The 27,056-nt window shown below is 37.2% G+C and overlaps 1 protein-coding gene across 7 annotated transcripts in view; it reads right to left on the minus strand.

Moving 5' to 3' along the window:
* Positions 1–27,056, minus strand: part of RUFY3 (RUN and FYVE domain containing 3) — a 78,976-nt gene that overhangs the window by 22,611 nt on the left and 29,309 nt on the right. For 5 of the 7 annotated variants that reach the window (XM_081812298.1, XM_081812300.1, XM_081812302.1 and 2 more), the window contains exons 2-7: positions 7,050–7,223; positions 6,113–6,230; positions 5,162–5,263; positions 3,557–3,680; positions 2,069–2,130; positions 784–849 (exon numbers count right to left, since the gene is read on the minus strand). In XM_081812298.1, the coding sequence (XP_081668424.1) occupies positions 784–849; positions 2,069–2,130; positions 3,557–3,680; positions 5,162–5,263; positions 6,113–6,230; positions 7,050–7,223 (646 nt within the window). Of the gene's footprint in view, positions 1–783; positions 850–2,068; positions 2,131–3,556; positions 3,681–5,161; positions 5,264–6,112; positions 6,231–7,049; positions 7,224–24,918; positions 24,973–27,056 lie in introns of all 7 variants that reach the window. The other 2 variants (XM_081812299.1, XM_081812304.1) reach the window with 1 other exon arrangement.

Below are 27,056 nucleotides of genomic sequence, written 5' to 3' on the forward strand. Positions count from 1 at the left end.
AGTGGGAGAGGGAGAAGCAGGCTCCCCACTGAGCAGGAGCCTGATATGGGGCTCGATCCCAGGACTCTGGGATTATGACCTGAGCCGAAGGCAGACGCTTAACGACTGAGCCACCCAGGCGCCCCAAGACTATTCAAAATTTATACTGATACTGGTATAATCATATTATAGATCTTACTTAAATTATCTTTATAAGAGAATTATGAAAAAATAATAATCGATGTATTAATTTTTCAGAATTATTTGACAGTCTTTAGCATAACAAGAACATCAATGTACTTGAGAATACCAAAAGACCGTTTCATGTTCTGAAAAATAGTGAGTATTTGGTAAATTAATGATAGTGACGGTGAAGAGAGGGTAAGTTAATACTATCAATTCAATGTATAAATGAAAAATGCAACGGACCAACATGATACAACTAATCTAAAGGTACTAAGGCAATGAGTGGTTTGCCCACAATTGGTCTTGAAATATGTGGTTGGATCTACTGAACCAAGAGGGCTGCCACTTTGAACTGCGTATGTCACATGTTTAAGAATTCTTATATACTTAATCACTAGAGTTGTAATTACTTACTAATCTTATACTGCCTTTCACTAAAGGTCACCAAAATAGTTAAATGACATTTAATTTAGTGCCTAGCTCAGTGCCTGGCAAGCAGGAATTCTATGTATTTTTGTTGAGTATCGCCTGAATTTATCCTCATGGCTCATCAATTTACTCTTCCTTTCCTTCACAACAAAATCCCCAGGAAAGTAAAAGTATTTATTCATTCTTTACTTTAGATGTCTGTTGAGTTCTTCTACATAGTTCTTCTGATCCAGAATTGCAGTAATCTGGCCATCTCTGGGGTGGGGTGGAGTGGAGTGGGGAATAGAAATAAAATAAGTAACATTAGAAGTACCAAGATCCTCCCTTCCCCAATCTTTTCATATAACATAGAAAGAAAAACGGTAGCACAGATACACTGAATCAAAAGATAGACCTGATGTATAATGTCTCCAAGAAGAATGACTCAGATACTTAAAAATGAAACAAAAAATTCCCCACATTAAAAAGCCTTTATTATAGCTTACATACCTTAATAACTTAGGTTATAGGTATAACATTACATTCTATCAGAGGCATTTAAAAAAATAAAAATTTTCTTCTCACAATTGATAACCTTTTTAGCTTTGCCGGTACTACTTATAACAATTTTCCATTTGTCATAGGAATTGAATTAAACTGATTTTGGTATAATAATAGTTCTTCCCAAAGGCTATAATTTTGCCTTTCAATGTTAATTTTATTTCAAAGTGATTGGTATAAAAAGCTTTCATAAAGATCAAGTGTTTATTGTTATGTGAGAAAATAAAGAGGGGAGACAGGAGGTTCACTTCTGGAACCAGCTAATTTGTAACAGGCAAGTTAAAAAGCCAGACTTTTCAATTAAAGTCAAATCAAGGCCACATACCTCTAGCACTACACTTAAAGAAAAAACGATATAGTCTTGGCTCAATGTCCAAAGTTAAGAACTTCAGATTAATTGTGCTTTCAACTGCTAAATTTATAAAGGGTATTAGGTAGTACTCTTCTGGTGTTTAATTTCTAAGGACCATATGGATATTTTAAAAACTTTTTTGAAATGATTTTAGATTTACAAGACTTAAAACAGTAGTGCAGAGTTCCCATATACTCCTCACTCTGTTACTCCTAATGTCAACATTTCATGTAAGTCCATAATGCATGTTTCATATTTCACATTCTAACAAAACCGAGAGGGCAATCGTCATGATCAAGAAGACCATGTTTTCCAACACTACTTCAAGAGATGGAGCACTGAATTCCTTTATAAGCCCCTTTACTTTGTTAGCCACTGAACCACACAGTAGGAAAATCACTTAACTACAACCTCTTTTAGGGTTTAGGAGGCACAAGAGTCAGCTCTTTTTGACAAGACTCTATTAAAACTATTATCATCAGAAATTCTTTCAGCAAGTCTGTTAAAGCACTACTGTTGTAAACTTTAAATGCTATCAAAGAACATTAAAGAAAAAAGAAACTTGATTTTCTCTGTACATACCCTTCACTACCTTTACTGCTGTTCCCATCCTTGAGATACATTGAAAAATCTATAACTCCAACCTACAGAGAGAATTTTCAGAATTTAATATAAAATTAGATACTTTTTCCAAGGCATAATATAATGTCTCTTTCTGGGCATTCTAAACAGTAATAAAGTCATAGCCATTATTTGAAACTTTTGATGAAAACGTAATGTAATCAAGAACTTGAAAAGGGGTTGAAAGTAAGTAAAGCATCGAGATTAAGGCAACAGGACCAGAAGACCAGGTCATGCAAGTCAACACAAGACTCTAAGAAAGTCAACAGAACACTTATTATAAATTTAAGGCTTAAAGTTTCTTTCTCTTTTGTTTCTCTCAAGTATTCTGCTACTGAACCCTATTCACTTTTGGGAATAATGTTTTAAAAATTCTAATTACAAAAAGAACGCACATTTCCTTAAAAAAGTTTCAGAAAATACAAATAAGTAAAAGGAAGTAATACAAAATACCTATAGTCCCAACCACCACTGTAACATTTTGGTATTTATTCTTCCAAATTCTCATTGATGCACTATGTCTAAATTTTTCAGGACTGCTTTTATTATTCAGCTTATTTCTTTTTTAAAATCCAGGTCAAAATATCCTACTTCCTTTCCCATTTTCTCAGAGTAAAAAGTAACAGAAATTTGCTGTAGAATTTCATAGAGAACGGGTGAGAAAGAATCAGTGTGAGAGTGAAAGCTTTATTTATTGAGCAATTAATTATGTTTCAGGCTCTGCACAAGGTGCATCACATGTACTAACTCTTTTATTCCACACTATAAATCTATGAAATAGAGATATCCTTTTTTTGTCCCTGTATTACAGCTAAGAAATGTGAAGCATCAAGAAACTAACTACAAAATTTATTCAGCTAAAAAATACAGAAGCAGAATTTGAACCTAAACAGTTTGGCTTCAGTCTGTATTTGTAACTACCATGGCCGTGTATATATTTTAGCTTGTGTGTGTGTATTTTAGTCTGTACAAAATATTTTATTTTTATTTTATTTTATTATTTTTTAAAGATTTTATTTATTTATTTGACAGAGAGAGAGAGAGACAGCGAGAGAGACGGAACACAAGCAGAGGGAGTGGGAGAGGGAGAAGCAGGCTTCCTGTTGAGCAGGGAGCCTGATGTGGGGCTTGACCAGGACCCTGGGATCATGACCTGAGCCGAAGGTAGATGCTTAACTGACTGAGCCACGCAGGCACCCCAGTCTGTACAAAATATTTTAAACAGGGATTACAGTCAAGATAAGAATTTGAAAAACATTCATAATACATAAATGAGTCAAGTTAGAAGGAAAAACAAAGATATTGTTTATATTCACATCAAAAATTTAAAAATCCCATTTATGACTCACAGAATTTCCCTTAATTTGGTTGGTATAATCTGATCCATCCAAATTCTGAGATAATAGAACTCAGAGTGACCCACTTGGTAACTGAGCATCTTTTGCATACCTGAGAGTCCAAGTCTTCTCCTTTCATACAGAAATTGGCATCAATGACATTCAGACCCACCAGGAGACCAGCGATTATGGCTCCTTCTTCTTCCATCATGAGGGCATTGGGTTCATAGAATTCGCTGTAAGAGAAATTCACGTAATGCCAATAATAAAACCTCAAGAATCCAATGATGTAATCTCGAGACAAGCAGAAAATGCTGGCCTCATAGTTGAATATGGGTACTATGATAATAGCAAAAAAGTTAAAAAAAAAAAAAGGATGGCTTGGATAGTATATTTTAGATAATAAGTACATGAATAGACTCTAGATAATAGTCCAGCTGAAAGAAAAGTGACCAGAATGGTATTTTCACTGAAGTGATTACTTATGCTTTCCCCACATATTTGTATCTGAGATGCAAGGGATAATTTTTCAATCTTAAAGCGTCTTTAAAAAATTGGTCTGTTTTTCAAAATTTGCCTCAGATCTGCTTTATTTATAGGTGGGTGTGTAGTGGTACCACACTGTTATTCTAATTTGTATTTACATGGCAGCTAGTGAATCTACGTACATATTTATGTGTGTGTATATATACATATATATAATTTAAAGATGTATTTATTTGAGAGAGAGAGAGAAAATGTGTGCTTATGAGTGAGGAGAGGGGCAGAGGGAGGAAATCCTCAAGCAGACTCCCTGCTGAGCGTGGAGCCTGAGGTGGGACTCCAGCCCACAACCCTGAGATCATGACCTGAGCCAAAACCAACAGTCAGACAACTTAACCAACTGAGGCACCCAGGCACCCCTATATATATTTATAAAGTAAGCTCTACATCCAATGTGGGACTGAAGTCAGGACTGGGAGATCAAGAGTCTCATGCTCTACTGACTGAGCCAGCCAGGAGCCCCTCTTTTTTATGTTTACTAGCCATTTTGATTTTCTTTTGTGAAATGCCTGTTCAAATCCTTAACTCATTTTTACATTTACTTGTCTTTTTCTTACTGGACTGAAGGAGTTCTTCACATACCCTGAATATGCATCACTTGTTGAATATATATATTACAAATATCTCCTTTTACTCTACAGGTTGCCTTTTAACCTTGTTTCTTGATGAATGAAGTTCTTCATTTTAATGTAGACCAATGTATCCATTTTTTCCTTTAGGGGTAGAGCTTCTTATGTCTTGTTTAAGAAATTTTTGTCTACCTTATATTTTTTTCTAAAAGTTTTACTGTTTTCTCTTTCCCGTTTGTATCTATAATCCACCTGGAAAGTTTTTTGTGTATGTTGTTTTTAAATTTCATGTTATGTGTCAACTTCCTGTCTTATTGGGTCTGGGTACATGCTAAGGTGTCAAAAGCCTTTCCTGTTTTTTGGGGGGTATTACATTTTGGCCTGCCCTGTGTATATGCCACAGTGACAGACTAAACATATGTAACAAATAAACATCTATTCTTGAATAGGTGTGTGTGAGGTATGGGAGAAGGTATTAAGTTGAACTACATGAAATTGCCACGAATCAACTGCTTTTCATCTGCGAAAATGGCAAATTTCTGATTCAACCTCATACAATGTAGAACATAGCAAGAAAAGAACAAAGTTTAACAAGGTGTTCATACCTGAGAAGTTCCTTCTTATTGATCAAAGCTTTCATATATTCTGAGAGTTTCTTTTGCATTAATGCCAAACGAAGCCAGGCTCTTCCTCTGCCTACTGGTGTCCTACAGAAACAAAGGAACCAAACAACTCAAAGTAGCAAAGCTGGGGGCCACTGTGGGACAGATTCACTTACTCTTGCTAATAGTCCCCAGTATAACATGCACACTGAGGTGCTCCTTACAACCTCCTCCACCTCATTCCTATGTGAGGAATTCTGTGTGGGCTGGTGGGATGAAGGGGCTCGTGGGTCTGGGAGGGGTGGGTTTGGAACAAGTGCTCTTGTGAAGAATTACTGAATGAGACTACGATTTGAAGACAAAACCTCCGGGAGGCCCAACTGAAAATGTTCCATCACATTAGCATTGGTAAATCCTCAGACTTAGTGTGGATCATGTAAGTACCCAAATACTAGTAATGTGACACAGTCCATTTAGGCCTCTATCTGATTAAAGTTAAACGAGTCTAATTTGGGAAGATGGTTACTACGCTTTTTCCAGTTCTGAGGCAGGTTCCTGGTGTCCGTTGCTGAGGTTCACTTGACAACTGTTTTAATCTTGGCTCTCAAACTGCATTGAACACATTCTTTTTTTCAGTCATGTCTAGCACGATCCCTCCTTAGATCTAATTTCTTGAGACTTGAACTGATTCCCACAAGTGCTTTAAAAAATAAGAAAATGTTTGGTCTTTTAATATGAATATAACCTCTTTAAAATTAAGAACAATTATCCCTCACAGGCACCCTTCTCTTAATATTCTATATTAGCAGTTCTCTCACAACAGTGCCGATTCATAAATAGAGTATTCTTTTTGGATTGTTATGAAATAAATTATTATGGTCATCATTATCTTTAGTCTTCAAGGAGATAATTAGTAAAGAATGTTTTCCTAACAGAATTCAACCTTAAACTTACTTAAGTCCTGGAAGATCTTTAACACTTGCTGTTATCTCTGCAGCTTCTGGAACAAGCTTTTCTACCAATTCTAGAGGCCCCCAGAAGGATTTATTTTGTCCAAGGAAAGTTTTCTTAGCTAAGGTGATAAAAACAAAACAGTATTTCAATATTCTTTACAACATAAACATGCCCTCAAAACATAAACACATACACACACTTCTCTCTCATCTGTTCATTCCTTTTTCTCAGGGAACTAGACCTAAATTATCAGACAGTTCTAAAACTATTCATGCTTTCAGAACAGGTAACATTTTGTGACAATCAAAAATCTCCCACTTCCCAAGACTCAGTCCTTCCTCTTTCAGGAAGAACTTACAACTAGCTCTATGATATAATAAAACATTTTAAGAATACAGTACTTAAAGCTGCATGGTATTAGTGAGGACCACTAATTGCCACGAATCAACTGCTTTGATTCAAATCTAATAGCCTGTTTCTGGATTACGTATTCTTTTCCTTTGGAAAGAATACGTAATCCAGAAACAGGCTATTAGATACTGGGGAGGGAGAAGGATAGGAAGCAAGGAGAACAAGACCAGGTCCTGCCCTCAAAAGCTTATGGTTAAGTGGAGGAGCACAACAGCCAAGAGTCCACTGTGTGACCTTGGGCAAGTTACCTCCCATTCTAGGCCTTGTTTCCACCTGTCAAACAGAAGGACCGTATTAGACAGTAATGTCTGTTCCAGCTCTAGCATTTAGTAACCAGTGTTTTGTAAGCCCTCTATGCCCTTTAATTCAACCACATCCCTGTGTCCATATAGGGGGCATTCCAATAGGTTAGTATTACTAATTCAAGCCTCTTATTCTTTGGCTCCATAAAGACCGCTTTTCCTCTCGAGCATGTATTGCCAGAATACAGCTGCGTGCACATCTGCATCCTGGGGCCATGGCCTACCCTTCAAGCCGTGTTTCAGGCAGTGCTCCATCACCACGAAGAACTGCTGGAGGGGTGCATAGTCTGAGTCCAGAGTTCTCCCCAGGTTCAGAGCAGATTCAATCAAGCCCTTGATACTCAGCTTGGCCATGTTCATCAGGTTCATGCGTTCGTTAGCCATGAGATAATTAGGATCTACAGTCAAAGAGGGAGAGGACGGGCCATGGTTACCAGAAACAGCACATTTAAAAATTCAGCATGTCACTGTGTTGACATTAGCATCGAAGGTGCAAAAGCAATGCTTGGTAGGGCTGTTGGTATCTTGCTAAGAATGAAGACAGTGGCACCAAACTATATTGTTAGGTTTTATATTCTCTGCCAAGTACTCGCTGTTAAAAAAAAAAAAAAAAGATGCCAATTTCCCTTAGGAATATTCTTGGTGCAACAGTGAAGCTGCTTATTTTATCAAATTTCAAGCCTTGAGTTCAGTCTTAATGTTCTCACCACCACCCCTGCCTCCACCCTAACTTGGGGCTCATCATAGCCCACTACTGCACAGCATTCACACTGGTCTCCGTGATTCCTCTCTGGCCCTGCCCCCTCATTCTCCACAGTTTGTGAAGCGCTCTGAAAATTACAGCCAAGGTAGGAAAACAAAAGTACTTAAACTTTGTTCCAAATATACCATTCACATTATTAGTATTACTACTTATGCTGATTAGCATTATTTAAACTAAGCATTATTAAGTAAACTAAAAATAATTAACAGTATTAGCTTCCCAATTTTTAAGACTCAGCATGCAGTGTGATAAACTTCTTAAGGGACTAAGTACCACATTTTATCTGACAGAACTCAGAACATTCCAGGCACTCATGACTTCCACTTGCTGGTGCCTACCCTGTGCCAGGGACTGTGTGGGCTGCTTCTGGCAGTTACGAATTCAATCCCTCCTTATCGGCAGTAAGAGACAACAAAGGCAGAGTCTAAACCCTGGTTCACTGACTCCAAAACCTATGCTCTTGACCACTATAATCCACTCACAAATGAACCAATGACTCCAAATAATATTTATCCTTCCCTCCTGTTGGCCATTCTTTTACTATCTTATTTAATTCTTGTGACTCTATCATTAAGTATTGTCCCTTCTTTTACGGCGGTAAAGCAGGCCAATAGAGTTTTCAGATCCAAGGCCGAAGAGTTCATAAATGGCAGAATTTGGACCTAGATCTGACATGAAAGCTAATGCATCCTCTCAAACATCAAATATATCAAAACTAGAAAAGGCGGGACGCCTGGGTGGCTCAGTCAGTTAAATGGCTGCCTTCGGCTCAGGTCATGATCCCAGGACCCTGGGATTGAGTCCCGCATCGGGCTCTTTGCTCAGTGGGGAGCCTGCTTCTCCCTCTGCCTGCCCCTCCCCCTGCTCGTGCTCCCTCCCTCTCTGACAAATAAATCTTAAAAAAAAAAAAAAAAGACTGGAAAAGGCCTAGACATCTATGAACTATTTTACTTCTTCTTAGGATAACAAAAAAATACTAATAAAATCCATACTCCCATAATATAAAAAAGCTACAACATAAAACAGAGATTATTTTATTCAAATTGGCCTTAATTTTCTTCATGTAATGTTTTCATTTGTATCTGCTTTCACAGTTAAATAAGTAGAATCAAATGCCAAATTCTAAGCTAATTTTCATTAAGTTTACAGACTTGTAGATTTATAATTCCAACTATATAAATCTTGGTTTGTTGTGTTCTCTAATACTTTTAGAGCAATATTTTATATAATAAAGTCAGAATTGGTATATATTGTCATTAATTCTTTCTTGCACAACAAATTTTTTTTTTTTTTAAAGATTTTGTTTATTTATTTGACAGAGAGAGACACAGCGAGAGAGGGAACACAAGCAGGGGGAGTGGGAGAGGGAGAAGCAGGCTTCCCACTGAGCAGGGAGCCCGATGCAGGGCTCGATCCCAGGACCCCGGGATCATGACCTGAGCCAAAGGCAGACGTTCAACGACTGAGCCACCCAGGCGCCACCGCACAACAAATGTTTTAAGACTATGCCTCAAATGTGACTCTTTGCTCAGGGCAGGTCAACTTGTCAAGACCAGAACAAGCTCGCAAGATGACATTGAAATACACAAAAATCTACTTCCTAAGAAACAGCCACGAAAAACAACTTTATTAGATATTAATTTCCAACTTTGTTACTGGCATTTATGTGCACTCCAGTGTTTCTAAGACTTATTTATTTTAGAGAGAGAGAGAAAGTGCAAGTGAGCAGGGGGAGGGGCAGAGGGAGAGAGAGAATCTTAAGCAGACTCTGCGCTGAGCGTAGAGCTTGAGGCAGGGCTCCATCTCACGACCCTGAGATCATGGTCTGAACAGAAATGAGAAGTTGGACACTTAACCGATTATACCACTTGGGCACCCTGCACTCCAGTGTTTCTAACCTTCCATAATCACTGGAAGAAACGAATGGCATAGAGGTGTGTGAGTACGCATGAATGTTTGTGGAGAGCAACTAGATTCTCTATTTAACGCCTCCCAACAGATGGCAAGAAAATATTATTAAGAGAGCTGGATTTGAGACTTTTGCCAGAAGTGGTGATAGATTTATACTTCTACATTGTCTCATCTCATTCTTCTTATAATCATTAGCAAATGTTCAAGACATCTGTTTGGGGTCTGGTGAATAAACTACACAGAAAGATGAGCTAATGCCTAGGGAAATTAAAGTCCTAATACCTTGTACATTATTAGTATGGTGCTATAACCTGTTTGAACTAATCTAAATCAAACACAACCCACTCAATCTTTAGAAAATATTGCTCTCAACTTCAGTACTATTGACATTTTGGGCCAGATAATTCTTTTTTGTGGGGGTCTGTTCTGCGAATTAAGTTTAGCAGCAACCAGACCTTTACCCACTAGGTGTCAGTAGCACTCTCCAGTTATGACAACCAAGAATGTCTCCAGATACTGCCAAATGCCTGTCCCCTGGGAGACAAAATCGGGCTCCCTCCCCATTGAGAATTACTACTCTAAACAAACAAAAGAAGGTCAAACAAAAATCAGGGTAATTTGAGAATTAGGCATAAAAGCTCAAAAGAATTTACTGCTCATTAATTATTTAATGCAAAAGCTAAAATGATTATTACTTAATGCTTATTATCAAAATGTTTGTGTTGAATAGTATACAAGTGTATGGGCATTACGAATAATTTTAATTACTTTTTTCTAGTTAGTACTAAAGCAAACTACTGAAAATAGTACTTAAAATTAATTATTTTTTACATTTTGTAATGTTGGCTAGTAGTAATGATCACTAAATCACTAACTTGTCATGGGAATAACAAATACTCTATTCAATCGGTTACTTGTCTTAAATCACACTCAAGTATAAAATGATTTTGCAAAACAAATATATGCTGATATAAAGGGTTTCAGTGACACAATGAGAGCATGGAAGGAGTTCTGAGGGGCAGGTGAAGTTTTGTTTTTTTTATATGGGTGTTAGTTATGTGAAACTGTTGAGTGTGTGAAAATTCATTGCACTGAACACTTACAATGTGATCTTTCCTGTATATTTTATACTTTTAACTATAAAAAGTTTTTTTTAAGATTTTGTTTATTTATTTGATAGAGAGAGAGCACAAGCAGGGCAAGTGGGGAGGAAGAAGCAGACTCCCCACTGAGCAGGGAGCCCGATGTGGGGCTTGATTCCAGGACCCTGGGATCATGACCTGAGCCAAAGGTAGACGCTTAACCGACTGAGCCACCCAGGCACCCCTATAGATGGTTTCTTTTTAAAGTTTTGTTACATTGTATAGGCCAGAAAATGATTTTTAAAAATGCATGACTTTCACAGTGTCATTAGTCATATTTTTTCTATGGGAAAAATATCTAAAATGTTTAACAATGCTAACATCTAACACTATTATTACAAAACTGAACTTTTGTTCATTCATTCATTCATTCATTTTTTTTTTTTTAAATAAATAGTGAACATCTACTGGGTATTAGATACTATGTTTAATGCTGGGACTCCAGAGATAAAAGACCTAGTTCCTGACATCAAAGTGCTTACTATTTATCAAACTTGGGTTACACAGACATCTGAAGAACAAAACAGGACAGCTTACAGAGAAAACTTGAAATTTCACAATAAACATTATCATCTTTGACAAAGATCAATTTTATTCCAGGACAAATAAAATGTTTTTATATTAGGTTAACTATACCTTTTCTATGGAATCAGATGTAAATTTTATATATTTTTTAAGGCTAAGATACTACATGTGATATTAATGTAAAATTTCAGGCAGGCTATATGTAAGTCCGATACAATCTCCTCTGCCTGGATGTGGAAAAGTTTGAGAAGTAGTGCAAATGTACTGCAATAAGAACACTAACAAAAGTATACACAGGACATTACAGGAACATGTAAAGAAGAAAGCTATCTGACCCACCCCCTTTCCCTTCATATTTAAAGGGCAGGTATGTGGATATAAGTTCTCAGAGGATAAGGCTGCTTTTTTTTTTTTTTTTTTAGCTTATAAAGTATGTTTATTCACTCTGAAGCATTTTTAGGCAATTAAGAAATATCCATTAACATGACTATTACTTAACATTGTACTGAGGGTTGTGGAGGAATGCAAATAAAGAAGATAAAGAAATTAGAAGCATATAACCTGTGAAAGAGTGGATCAAATATTACTGCTCTCACACGATCTGATTTTATACCCAGAAAATCAAACGAACAAAATTTGTACAAAAATACAGTAATTCAGAGGTAGCAGAGTACAAAATTAATAACAGATATCATTAGGGGGGCACCTGGGAAGCTCAGTCCGTTAAGTGGCCAACTCTTGATTTTGACTCAGGTCATGATCTCAGGGTGCTGGGAGAGAGCCCCAAGAGGGGCACTGCACTAAGCGGGGAGTCTGCTTGAGGATGCTCCCTCCTCCCTCTGCCCCATCTCCCGCTCACACACTTTCTAAAATAAATAAAATAAATCTTTAAAAAAAAAAGAAATCATTAGGTGCCATATATTTCAGTAACACAGGATGAGGCTTTTGAGTTCGGTCTCCAAGGACAAAAAGGCATTAGACAAGGAGGGGTAGGCGTAGAGCTGGGAAGGGAGCAGGATGAAAGGAATAGCTCGGGCAAAGGCACCTAAGTATGAAAGAACTTGGCCCACTAAGAAAAATAAAATGGAAAACACGTCAGAAGCTTATGGTGCATATGAGTAAATGCTGTGAGAAGAGATGAGGGAAACAGGTCAAGGAGAGACTGCTAAGGATCTTGGTTAAGGAGTATGGATTTTACCTTAAAGTCAGGAAAGATTTTAATGAGACGCGTAGGTCACAGATTTGAATTTTAGAGAAGCCGTTCCCACAGCCGTGTGGAAGGCGGATTGGAAGGGTGCACGCACTCGAAGCTGCGGAGCGAGGAAGGGTCTAATGCAAGAGCTGGGGGGAGAAACAGAAAGGGGTGGAACTAGAGCGGTCGGTGCTGTGTGGAGAAGCGGGGATTAGCTTTGGGGGACGTGCTAGGGGCAGAATGCCCGGATTTCAGGACCTGATGCCCACTTCGAGGTGAGGGAGAGTAACTTCTACGTTTCTAGTTTTGGTGAACAGACAGGTGGTGACACAAAGCACCTTGGTGGGGAAGGCAGCAGGAGCAGTGGACTGAAGAAACTGTACGAAAATGACTCCAGTTACAATAATAACTGTATGAACTGATTTTCAAACCAAAGTGCTTTCAAGAACACGTAGATCTTCATTAGAGCTCTTCAAGACTGCTAATTTCCATATAAGGAAATCTTAATGAACTTTACAGAGTAATGAGGCTCATTTAGTTAACCGTGATGACAAAAGTGAACCCAAAGTCATATAGCTAAGAATGACACTGAGTCAAATAATTCTGCAAACCCATCATCTGACCAAGACCCCATTTTATCTCTCTAGTGCAATGACTAAAATTCATACAGAGAGATCTTGAAATGTTTTATGAATAATTGAAGAAAAGTTAAGTTATACTTAACATATGTTAATATTGCTATACTGTGCCCAATTTTTCTTAAGGTGGGAGTAATTCGTATGCACAAGCAGTTACTCTTTAGAACTTCCTGGTTATCTGACACATGAAAAATTTATCCTATATGAGAAACAAAAGTTGTCATATAGAGTTCTTCTAAAGATACCTAAGAACATTAATATGAGATTAAAAATGACAAATTAACAGAAAGAATGTCTGAAGACCAATAATTCCTAAATAAATCTATTTTGAATTTTTTCTGTAATATTTCTTAGAGTATAAAACTGGGTGTAAAATGAGTTGTCCTTGATAGTGGAAGAAATTACTGATAGCACTGAAAAGATCTTGTAATAAAACAACATTTAACTATACTAATGACACTTATTTGTGCAAGAGAATCATGAACTTTTTACTCAATTCTCATTTGAAAATAATCAATAGATGGGGAGCCTGCCTCAGTCAGTAGAACATGTGACTACTTGATCTCAGGGTTGTAAGCTCGAGCCCCATGCTGGATGTGGAGATTACTTAAAAATGAAATCTTTACAAAAAAAAAAATAATAATCAACAGAGTCTTAGGACCCTTAGATTATCTATATATCCATGTCCATATCTATCTATTCTCCTTAATGCCATTCCAAATATCATATAAATGTCTACTCAAGAGTACCAAAGAGGAAATTCACTTAAGTAACATTTTCTCTGGGTTGAAATCTTAATGAAGTCACAAAAATTTAACAACAAATTCATTTATCCTCATTACTACCTTTCCTCGGTGATAGCATAATCAAAGATGTACTTTGCTACAATCAAGCTTTATCATCAGAAAGATTATATCCACCCACTAATCTTAATCTTTTTGATATTAGTCACCTATCTGCACCAATTAACTTATATGACACTAGGCAAGGAGTCTTATTTCTCTGGGGCCTCAATTTCCTCATCTGTCAAATGAGAAGGTTAAGCCTGTTCAGTAATTCTTTTAGCTGACGGAAACAACACACACCCATATCAATCACAATGACTCACTGCAGCACCAATTCTCAAGGGGTGGGGTCGTGCATATTATTATCCCTGGAATAGAGAGACAACACGGTTTAGAAAACCCCACAAATGACTCTGATACCAAATGAACTAGATCCTTGCCACTGAACATGTGTTCCTGGCCTCAGCATAGGCGTCACCTGGAGGCTTTTGGAATGGGAAAATTTAGGCTCCAATGGTACCACCGAATTAGGGTTCCACGCCTTAACCAGACCCCAGGGTAATCTGTATGTGCACTAAAAGTTTGAGAAACACTGACCTAGATGACTCTTCTAGCTCCAGCGTATCAGAATTCCATGATTTCACAGACAGCTTCCTCAAGGGCAACCAATACATATATCCATCAGTGGAAAGCCCCAGGAGGAAGGAGTAATAAAGATAAGAACAGAAATAAATAGCACATTAAAGTACTGAGAAAAATCAATGAAACCCAAAGTTGGTTCTTCGAAAAGATCAACAACATTGCCAAACATTTCAGCTTGAGTGACCAATAGAAAAAGAAGACTCAAACAGCTAAGATCAGGAATGAAGAGAAGGCATCATTATTGACCTTACAGAAACAAAAAGGATTATAAGGCAATACTATTATTTAATTGGCAATTATATGCCCAAATATGAGACAACCTAGATAAAATGAACAATTTCTTTCTTTCTTTTTTTTTTTTTAAAGATTTTATTTATTTATTTGACACAGAGAGAGAGTTAGTGAGAACAGGAACACAAGCAGGGGAGTGGGAGAGGGAGAAGCAGGCTTCCCGCCAAGCAGGGAGCCTGATGCGGGGCTCGATCCCAGGACCCTGGGATCATGACCTGAGCCGAAGGCAGATGCTTAACGACTGAGCCACCCAGGCGCCCCTAAAATGAACAATTTCTAAGAAAGATACAAATTACCAAAACTAACTTGAGAAACAGAAATCTATTAACAAGTAAAGATACTGAATTTGTAATTAAAAAAAACATCCCACAAAGAAGAAGCCAGACCAGATGGCTTTACTATTGAAATCTACATAAGAAAAAAGGATTAAAACAATCCTTCCCAAACAATTCCAAAAAATAGAAGAGGGAACATTTCCCAACTTACTCTATGAGACCAATATTACCTTGAGACCAAAATCAGACGAAGATATAAAAAACTATAGATCAATAAATACCTCTTATGAATACAGATGCAAACTAAATCTAACAACATATAAGAAGGATTATAGAACATGACTAAGTGGTTTTTCAGATGACACCACAAGCACAAGCAACAGAAAAAAATAAACTGGATTAAAAAAATAAAAAACAATAAAAAAAATTAAACGGGATTTTATCAAAATTAAAAACATTTGTACTTCAAAGGACATCATTAAGAAAATGAAAAGACAGGGGAGCCTGGGTGGCTCAGTCGCTAAGCATCTGCCTTCGGCTCAGGTCATGATCCCAGGGTCCTGGGATCGAGCCCCGCATCGGGCTCCCTGCTCCGCGGGAAGCCTGCTTCTCCCTCTCCCACTCCCCTGCTTGTGTTCCCTCTCTCACTGTCTCTCTCTCTCTGTCAAATAAATAAATAAAATCTTTAAAAAAAGAAAATGAAAAGACAGCCCATGGAATGGGAGAAAAAAATCTACAGATCGCATCCAGTATCTGGAATATACAAAGAATTCTTACAATTCAATAAGAGAAAAATAACCCAGTAAAAAAGAATGGGCAAAGGATTTGAATAGATATTTCTTCAGAGAAGATATACAAATGGCTAGTAAGTACATGAAAAAATGCTCATTAGGGAAGTGCAAATGAGATACCACTCCACATTCATAAATATGGATATAATTTTAAAAAAAATTTTAAAAAGGAAAATAACAAATGTTGACAAGAATGTGGAGAACCCTGTGCACCTTTGGCAGGAATGTAAAATGGTGCAACAGCTTTGGAAAACAGCCTGGCAGTTCCTTAAAAGGTTAAATCACAGTCACCAATATGACCTAGCCAATTCCACTCTTAGGTATTATAGCCAATTAGGTATATACCCAAAAGAAGTGAAAACACATGTCCATATAAAATTCGTACATGAATGTTCATAACAACTTCACTCATAATAGCCTAAAAGTGGAAATGGCCCAAATGTCCATCAATTGACGAGTGGATAAATAAAATGTGGTATGTACGATGAAATACTGTTCAGCAATAAAAAGGGATGAAGTACTGATACATGCCATATTATGCATGAACCTTGAAAACATTATGCCGAATGAAAGAAGCCAGGCACAAAGGGCTCGTATTTAATGACTTTGTTTAAACGAAATGTCCGGAACAGGCAAATCTATAAAAACAGAAAGTAGATTAGTAGTTGCCAGAACCTGGGGAGAAGAGGGAATAGGGAGTCAATGCTAATGGGTATAGGGTTTCTTTAGAGTGATGAAAATATTCTGGGATTAGGTAGTGGTGATGCATGCACAATTGTGTAAATACTAACAACCACTGAACTGTACAGTATAAAGTGGTGACTCTTACAGTATGTGAATTATATCTCAATAAAGCTGTTCTATAAAAAAACTAGAGACTTACTGGAGGGGAGGAGGGCAGGGGATGGGTTAAATTAGTGCTGGGTTATTAAGAAGTGCACTTGTTGTGATGAGCACTGGATATTGTATTAAGTGATGAATCACTAAATTCTTCATCTGAAACTAGTATTACACTCTAAATTAACTGGAATTTAAATAAAAAGTTGGAAATAAAATGAGGATAACAGCGGTATAAAAAATTAATAATTAAAAAATGGTCACAATAGCCAAACTGTGGAAGGACCTGAGATACCTTTCAACAGATGAATGGATAAAGATGTGGTTCATATATACAACGGAATATTATTCAGCCATCAGAAAGGCTGAATACCCACCATTTACATCAACATGGATGGAACTGGAGGGGATTATGCTAAGTGAAATAAGTCAGTCAGAGAAAGACAATTATCATATGGTTTCACTAATATGTGGAACATAAGGAATAGAGTGGAGGACCACAGGGGAAGGGAGGGAAAACTGAATGGGAAGAAATCAGAAAGGGAGACAAACCACGAAAGACTCTGGACTCCAGGAAACAAACTGAGGTTTACAGAAGGGAGGGGTTTGGGGAAAGGGGTAACAGGGTGATGGGTATTAAGGAGGGCACGTGTGGTGATGAGCACTGGGTGTTATACGCAGCTAACGAATCAGTGAACACTACATCAAAAACTAATGATGTATTATATGCTAATTGAACATAATAAAAAAATTAAAATTTAAAAATTTAAAAAAAAACTAGAGGCTTAAGAGACATAATGTATATCTTGTGTGGATCCTGATTCAAATAAACCAACTGAAAAGAGACATATTTGAGACAAGCAGCCTTTGAAGATGGACTGAATAAATATTAGGTACTATTAAGAAATTATTGTTAATTTTGTTAGGTGTGATACTGAAGTTTTTGCAAATGGAAAGGCATAGTGTTTGGAATTTCCTTTAAAATAAAAAATATTCTTTAAGATATGATGGGGTTACATCCCAATAAACCCACCGTAAGTTGAAAATATCATGTTAACAATGCATTTAATACACCTAACCTACCAAACATTATGTCTGGCCTAGCCTACCTTAAACGTGCTCAGAACATTCACATTAGCTTACAGTTGGGCAAAATCATCTAACAAAAACCTATTTTAGAATGAAGTGCTGAATATCCCATGTAATTTATTAAATACTGTACTGAAAGTGAAAAACAGAATGGTTGTATGGCACAGAATGGTTTTCAGTGTACCAACTGTTTACCCTTGTGATTGCATGGACTGACTGGGAGCTACATTTCTCTGCTGCTGCCCGGCATCATGGGAGACTATTGTACAGCTTGGGAAAAGATGAAAATATTTGAAGAATGGTTTCTACTGAATGTATATCACTTTCACACCACCATAAAGTCGAAAAATCATAAGCTGGGGATTGTAAGTATTCCAGAAACAAAAATGTGGAAGTAGATGAAATAAGATCAACAAAGATTGATAATGATTGAAGCTGGCTGATGGAAACTTTAGGGTTCATTATTCTCAATTCTGTAATTAAAATAAAAAGAGGTTCTATTTTTTCTTGCTTCAGACCACAGTTTAACTACCTCCTTATTGTCCTCCCATCTCTGCACATAACCAAAAAACCCCTTCCGATCGGCATTAGCATTGAAAAGAATGAGCTTATTTGGCGATTTAATGTTTCCAAACCATTCTTTTATATACTAACACTCATTCTTAGGCATTGTGAAATAATAATATATATATTATCACATTATATAAATACATATTGGTTTCTACCCGTGATTCCTAACAAAGAGCTCCTAAAACCCTTGTAATTTTCCTAAGTGATAAGAGCCATGGAAGCATATTTTGTTGTAATATTTGATTTTTGTCCTTGGCTCCAGAAATAGTTCCAGAGTTAAAGGTAAAAGGAGCATCTTTTGGAAAGCCCTTAAGGATGCGGACTGGTTAACCAGGAGAACCAGTCATGTGATTAGAGGGTTGGAACATTCAGCTATACCCCACCCCCCAACTCCAGGAAGGAGAGAGGGTCTGAAGATTTGAGTTCAATCATCAACAACCAATGATTTAATCAGTCATTCCTATGAAATGAAACTTCCATAAAAATCCTAACCCAAAGGGTTCAGAGGGCCTCTGGGTTGGTGAATGCACTGAGGTGCTAGGAGGGTGAAGCACCCAGAGAGGGTATGGAAGCTCTGTGCTCCTTCCTACTTACTTAGCCCTCTGTATCTCTTCCACCTGGCTGTTCGTGAATTGTGTTCTTTTATAATACTCTGTAATCTAGCATGTAAACTCTCTTCCTGAGGTCTGTGAGTCATTCTGGCAAATTATCAGACTTTATGAGGGGGGTCACAAAAACCTGATTTATATCTGGTGGTCAGAAGCAGAGGTGACAGGCTAGCCTTGCGGCTGGCATCTGAAATGAGGGGGCGCCTTGTAGGAGTGAGCTCTTAATCTGCACACAGAGCCTGCGTTAACTCCAGGTAGATAGTGTCAGAATTGGTTGGTGTGGGAAACCACCCCCCCCGCATAACTGGTGTCTGAAGTGTTGTGAGCAGTAGAGGAAAAGAGTGTTTTTCTTTTAGGCATCCATTTCTCTAATCATTAAGATGTCCATTTATAATATTTTCTGAGTTCCCTATGAAAATACACTGGTTTCTTCCTCATTGGGTTCCCATATCATAATATAATCAATTTTTGTTTTGGAAAGTTCCCAAACTCAACACCACAGAATACCTAGAATTCTGGGAACATTCAGAAGTTAGGACAATAGTCAGTCGTCTTTGTTTTGATGCAACATAAGAAATTTAGGAGATAAATACAAATCCACGAGTTCCTTGCTTTGCTCAACTTATTCCACAGAAAGAATTTAAATGTTGGGGGGCACCACTAGACTAGAGCTCTGATCTGGAAGAGTGAGATCTGTTTCTCACATTCCCTGACTGATACTGAGGAAATTTCTCATTTCTTTGTATCTTAGGTGTAAAGTGTTAGGAAAAATCCTCCTTGGACCCCTTGTGCTACTACACATCTTTACTGGGTTGTATCAGGACTGTAAGCCCCTGACCACTCTTACCTGGGTCATTCGTCAGGACTGTTTATGCAGCTGATAGTCATGACTTACTGCTTTCTTACTGCTTTCTATAAAAGCAATGGATTCTCCAAACTCAGTGTTCCTCAGCTGCAACACAAACCCACCGCATGGGGAGCATCTTGCTGAGCCATATGGTGTCTCACATAAGGGACTCTTATGCAAGACACAAGTGTGCTAATGCTCAGGTTGCTTGCGGTATCATGAGTAATAAAGTCCTTCGTCTCTGACTAGGAGTTTTGTGTCTTTTTCCAGTATCCAAGAAACAGTATCAGCCTAATTTTTTAGCTTTTAAATAGGATAAACCCCAGACCTGACCAAAAAATAGGAGTAATCTTGAACCTTAGTTTAACACTTGGAATACTGTACACTTGTGCTCCAAATGACACACCACCATATACTATAGGACTTGAGGCAGACCCTCAGTGTGAAATCACAGAAAACATGGAAGAACGTATTCCAAAAGGTGGGAATGGGTGTATGAAGTGAGGTGAAGGGAATAGGAATGGAATGGGGAGGTCTTCCTGGGGAGAAGTGGAAAGCACAGGAAGGGTCTCTAAACTAGACTTGGAACAGGCAATGGGAACCACCGTAGGATTTGAGTAGAGTAGTAATCAGAAATTGAAGATGATGAGTCTGAGAGGATAATGCAAAGTGAATTTAGGGGAAGAGGACCAAAACTGTCTGCCAGAACTGTACCTGTTAAGGAAACAGAAGAGTCACGAATAATCCAAGATTTTTGCCCTGTGAGACCGGAAATGAAAATGAAAAAACTGAGTATCTGTTTTGGGGGTAAGGGGTAAAATCAGCTTGGTTTTGAATACAGTAAAGGACATTTATGTGGAAGTATTCTCAACATATTTTTCATCAAATGGTTGTAAATACAAATTAAAGTTTGAGGCTGGATAATCACTAGCATAGGGATAATAGTGACAATTATTAGATGCTTTCACCAGAGGAGATGGTTTAAAGAGAAATAGAAGGATGCAGGGTTAGTGGCCCAGTCTTTAGAGGATGCCAGTAATTGTATGCTGGAAACAGAATCTAAAATAGAGTCATTTCAGGAAAAGCTCTTTTTCTTATATCTGCGTAGCTAGAGCATTTTTCAAACTAAAGGTCACACCCCTCAGTGAAGTATAAAATCGATTTACTATGTCCCTTATAGTAAGGTCATGTATTGTTTTACGAAACGTATGTTCTGGATACATACAAATAAATGATGTATGTACTGAGTTTTGATGAAAACGTATTTTTACAGTGGGGGTCTTGAGTCAAATAAGTTTGAACTTTGGTGCAGTGGTTAAGGGCACAAGCTCTGGGGGAAGCCTGTGGGAGTTTGAACTCGACTCGAACTCTTCCCTGTGGGACTCTGGGAAAGTTTCTTACCTCTTTGCTTCTTCCTTGCACTTTTTATTTTGAGATAATTGGTAGATTCACATGCAGTTGTAAGAGATAATAGAAATTTCGTGTACCCTTAACCTAGTTCCCCCAAACGTAACATCATGCAAAACTAGAGTACATTATCACAATCAGGATACTGAATTACAGTCAAGACCCACAATGTTGCCATCAACACGAGGATCCCTCATCTTGCCCTTTTAAAGCCAAACCCACTTCCCTCTAGCCCCTTACCCTCTCTTAACCCTTGGCAACTACTATTTTCCATTTTTATATATAAGTTTTATCACTTCAAGAATATTATATAAATGTAATCACACAGTATGTAACTTTTTAAGTTGCCCCCCCCCCAACTCAGCAAAATTCCTTGGCTATTCATCCAGGTTGTTGGGTGTATCAATAGTTTATTCCTTTTCATTGCTGAGCAGTATTCCACTGGGAACCTCTTTTAACTCTGCAGGCCTCACTTTCCTCATCTATGAAATGATAATAGGGTTTTGAAGATTAAACAAATTTGTACATGTTAAGTATTTAGAAACGCTTAGGACACACTAAGAACAAAACATTGTTAGCTATTAAAATTATTATGGTTCTCCATAAATAAGTGTTAACAATTTTATTTAAAATAAACCTTTACTGAATGACTATGTGACACAGTGCTAGATGCTAAGAATATCTCTTAGATATGTTCTTTCCATTTTTCAAGATGGTAGACGTTAAGTCTTAATCCAGAAGGAAATATGTCAAGGAATCAGTAAGCAATCTTGACCAAGTAATATTTCACACAGGTATATTATTTCCCTAATTCAAGTAACGTCCCAACCATTTCAATGCTCAGAGAGATGGATGGTAATCCGGGTAACTGCAAATTCAGTCTGTTTAAGAGGCTAGTAATGAGTACAGAAAGGAATTAATATTTATTGAGAAACTAAAGATAGTAAACATTGTGCTTTTATTATTTCATTTAATTTTCATAATTTTCTAATGAGTTTCCAAACTTTTAGACACAAAGTAATAGTATATAATGAGATGAGATGCCACATAATTGATCAGTGTGGAAAGCATGATACCTCTCCACCCTAAGAAGACACTTCATATTCTATTAAATAGGAGTTATAGACACATCGAATGTAAAACCAACCATCACTGTAAGAAATCAGTTCACCAGAAAAAACTTCAATCTTGACAAAATTTAAACAAAACAAAACCCAAAAGCTAACAGTTCTAATCTGCAACCTCCTAGAGTTTGTTATTTTAAAAAGCAAATTTTCAGGAGGCTGGAAACCAGAGTTAACACTTCATCCACTAAAAAAAAGACAACTGTTAGGGCACATCCATAATAACAGATGAGAAACAGAACTGAAACAGCTCACAGTGAAGGTCTCCTGAAAAGAGCTGAGCCTCTATACATCGTCAGCTTTCTCAGGGGAGAAAGAAACTGGGATCCATCCCAGACCCTGAGCTGCTAAGTGTGTTATGTATGGGCAACACTCCTTAACTCATGTTTATTCTTGTTACAAGTATGCATTTATAAAATCTCTTAAGTTATGTAATAGTACAGTAAAACTAGCATTTCACATAACTGAAATGAGGCAAGAGAAATAGAAAATGATAATAAAAAAGGGATGAAATGACTCAAAAGTTAATAAGTAAAGCCATTTCCCTCCCCCCATTCTGATTTTCTTTTTTTTAAAACTACATTCCAGAAAGACTTTTCTGTAAATACATTCTTGACCAACATTACCATATATTATGTGACTGGTAATCTACTAGGATCATCAAAATATTGAGACAGTTTACATCTTCTAGTTTTTTTTATATGTTACACTGGTACAATTCATTTATTTCCCTTTCTGATTCCACCTACGATAATCATTCACAAAAATTCCCACAAAAACAAAATGAAAAAGAGGAGGCTGCCTCTCACAGTAGGCTTGATTCTTGAAGTAGTACTATGTATTAAAGAAATGGAATTTTGACAGGTTGAGTCCTAGGGAAGAAGTCTTCAAGAAGGACATAGATTTGTTGGCTTTTATGCAGCACTTTTCTTTAGTACCTAGTCTATTAAAGGAATCAAAACCTTACACTTGCGTGGTGTCTGGTAAATAATAACAACAGCAGCTAACATAATAGTAAACGCTACTCACTGAATGAATCAATACCCTCCTCTTTGTTTTCCTTTGTCTATGAACTATCAATCAACTGTGCAATACTGATTTTTTCACTGAATTATACATAACCAGTTACAATAAAAGCAGAATCAAAGATGGAATAAAGACACCGTTTGACTATAGGAAATGAGATGAAACTTAGAATAATTTACTCATTCAAAGTAAAGTGCTGAAGAAGAAGCTACTGGGCATCAGTAGTCTTGTCTGGTGTGACCAAAGGGACTGAGCACAGTACCACCCCAAGTCTCACATGGACACTGAGAAGTTTAAGACATATAAGGATTTTACACTTGAACTAGGATGATAAACACACAAGAAGTAGAGAACAAGTAAAAAGCCTTAAGCTCCAAGTCCTGCAGGGCTTGGGTGAATGGAGAAATGAATATGGGCCATGGCTGTCAAGGAGCACTTCCTTCAAGATGCTCCCATCTGGATTTGTCGGGTGGTAGTGGGGGTGGGGAGGGCAAAGCGAGAGAGAGGAGGGCAGTAAATGCTCCAGGTGGAATGCTGCAGGAGCAAGGCAGGAGAGGAGGCTACGCACTCAGGTGCAGGCAATGAAAAGGCCAGTCTGCACGCAGGGCAGGGGATGTGTGTGTGCTGAAGCTGGGGGACCTTTAATGCCCAGGCAAAGTGGGAGAATGTAAAATGATAGAGTAATTGAGCCAAACTTCAATTTTTCTATTTTTATTATAAAATGTGTAAATTACCTTGAGGTCCCTAAAGTTAGGTGCCGATTACAGAAGAAACTATTCTTGGGGGCGCCTGGGTGGCTCAGTTGATTAAGCGGCTGCCTTCGGCTCAGGTCATGATCCCGGAGTCCCTGGATCGAGTCCCGCATCGGGCTCCCTACTCGGCGGGGAGTCTGCTTCTCCCTCTGGCCCTCCCCCCTCTCATGTGCTCTCTCTTTCTCTCTCTCTCAAATAAATAAATAAAATCTTAAAAAAAAAAAAAGAAAAAGAAACTATTCTTGGTTTGGGGAACCTTCATATATTGGAACTTATGTGCTACTTTTGAAAGTAATTCCACCAGGAAGTAATGCTATTACAGGACCAAGCTAAAAGTGCTGAATGTTACGGAAATCCACAAATCTGAACAACATTCCAGACTGGATACTTCAGATTCCTGGGATCTGTTTGTTTTTGACTACTGTGGAATTAACAGGAATATATGTTTTCACGAATGATAAAAAGATTTACATCTTCCCAACAAGTAAATGAAAAAAAAAATAGCCATAGAAAAATTTGATATATCTTGAAATAAAGTCCCCTCAAAACATGTTATCTGACAAATATCCTAAAGGAACAGCATAAACATATACTTATGACACTGTACTTGGAACCACAAGGAGAAAGATTTTAAATGCAAGATTCTGAAAACCCTAGTCCTGTACGAATGAGGTACCTGTATGGAAAATATGGCAAATATTTTTTACTATTCCAGTTATTGCCATGGGAAATAAAACCTAGAGCTGACAGTCTGGCTTATGGAAAACAATCAAAAGGTGGTTAGAAATTAAAAAAAGGAAAGAAAAGAAGAGAAAGAAAAAAAAGACAGGAAGAAAGAAAAGAAAAAAAAAGCTGAAAGATGTTGGTGTGGCACGCACCTTCTGTATCATCGCGCATTTGCTCCACCAAATCTGTCAAATCCTCCCAAGAGTCTTTGCAAACGGCAAAAAGAAAGGAAAAGAAAGATAAAATGTCATGCAAGCCAAGAAAGAAAAGTGCTATTAAAAACACGGTTTCAAAAGGGATAACTGAAAGGGAGATTTCCTAGAATGCTTTCAACTTAACTCAGAGATTAACAGTGAAAAGGGCTGGGAACCTACCCAAGGAGGAGTAGGACACTAAGCAGAGATATCAACTAAGACTATTAAATGTTTCAAAGCTAAAATAATTTCAAAGTTTCTAATAAAAGGAAACAAAGATGCATATCCCATAAAAAAGTAACAAAGATTTTTTTCCATTGAAAATCAAGACTAGGCTGTTCCTATTTTTAAGTGCATACAACACTGACTTCATTCAACATTTGTTTTGACCACATCAGTGAAGCTGGAAAATATGTGAAATGCATTTTAGACTCAGGCCAAATATCATGATACAAACTAGTGACTCTTCTTAAAATAACCAAAGAAAAATCTAAATACCTTTCCCAAAGCCCTCCACCCCACGGTTCTTCCCCAAACCAAAAGAAAGGAGAAGACGCTGCTTTGAAGACAAAATAAATCACTTATAATACAATACAGATATTTATTCAGTTAAAAGTATTCCCTCCTTCTACTATATAAATTCAGTGTTTTTATACACAGAATATTCCATGTGAGGCAAAAGGACAAGAAAGAACACGAAGATTACAAATATAATAGATACTTCTGTGTCTTAAAACTGTAAGATGACTATTTGGAAATAAATTTTGAGAACTTATGGAAATTTTTAAAAAAGCATACTAGCTTCATCCTTCAGTAATTCTGAAGCTATTATATTGTACACAACTGCAATATTCATATGCAAACTCACAAAGTCATGTGAATTTCATATGTATAAATATGCAGCAAATAAAGAGAAATTGTCAGAGGATGAAGCACAACAAAAACGAGAAAATGGGCAAAGAATACTTTGTCCACCATAAGCCTTCCTTCTTGAAAAATTTACCACAGAAACCACGATAGGGTCTGAGGCAATAACACAGAATCATGATCTTGGAAAAGAACTTATCATTTGTCCTGCTTTCTCACTATTTATTAAGTTATCACTGTAATTTAATTGGTTAATTTTTACTTCTGATGTGATATAGTGATTTTTCAAGTGGGCTATAAGGGTACATTCTAGTGTTAAATAAATACATAGTTATAAAAATGTGATACAAATAAAATTTAAATTTAAATTCAGAAAATTTAAATTAGATGAGTATCTAATAACGTGACATGTGATTAAAGTTGTAGACTGTTGGTTAGACCAGACCTGGGGACAGGGAATATAAAAAGAATGCAAGTATCGATAACTTTTACACTTGTATTGTCTCCCAATTAAAAAGTCTAGAAATTAATAATTAGAAAACCACAGGAGTAGGGCACAGAAATCTAGGATTAAATCCCTAACTTGCGTCAACATCCCAAGCAAGTCACGGTGGTTCAGAGAACAGACGCAGGAGCCGGATCCCTGGGGCTGACATCCTAGTTCCACTCCTAATGGCCATATGACCTTGTCCCTTACTTCATCTCTTTTTCCTCAGTTTCCTCATTCTATAAAAAAGGGAAAAGAACAGTACCTATCTTACAGCACTGTTATGAGGATAAAAGGGTAAGCACAGGCCCCAATCCTTCATGTTATTATTTTCTGGCCAAATATATTTTGAAATTCAGATTATTTTTTTAATTTTAGAAAGGTAAAATGGTAAATGTGGAGGCCAAAAAACATGCAGAACTAGCAGGACCTAGGGCAGTATCTTACAATCAAGCACATTAACATTCCTGTGGGAAATAAATGAATATTCAAGTTAAATAGGAGAAATAAAAACTATAAATAGCCTCAAATAAATTCAGGTCATTTTTAGCACCAAATGAGTCCAGGCAAATTTATGAAAAATGCTCTTGGTTTTCAGAGCTTTTCTGGATTCTGCAATTGTGGTTATGTATGTGTAAAGCACTAAGATAGTGTTTCATATAGAAAAAGCACAGTATCAGTGTTAGTTACTACTATTTTAAAATAAATTAGTGTTAAAATACATTATATATTTATTTCCATA

Source organism: Leptonychotes weddellii, chromosome 2 (genome assembly GCF_054177405.1).
Source record: "Leptonychotes weddellii isolate Sample4059 chromosome 2, ASM5417740v2, whole genome shotgun sequence".
NCBI lineage: Eukaryota > Metazoa > Chordata > Mammalia > Carnivora > Phocidae > Leptonychotes > Leptonychotes weddellii.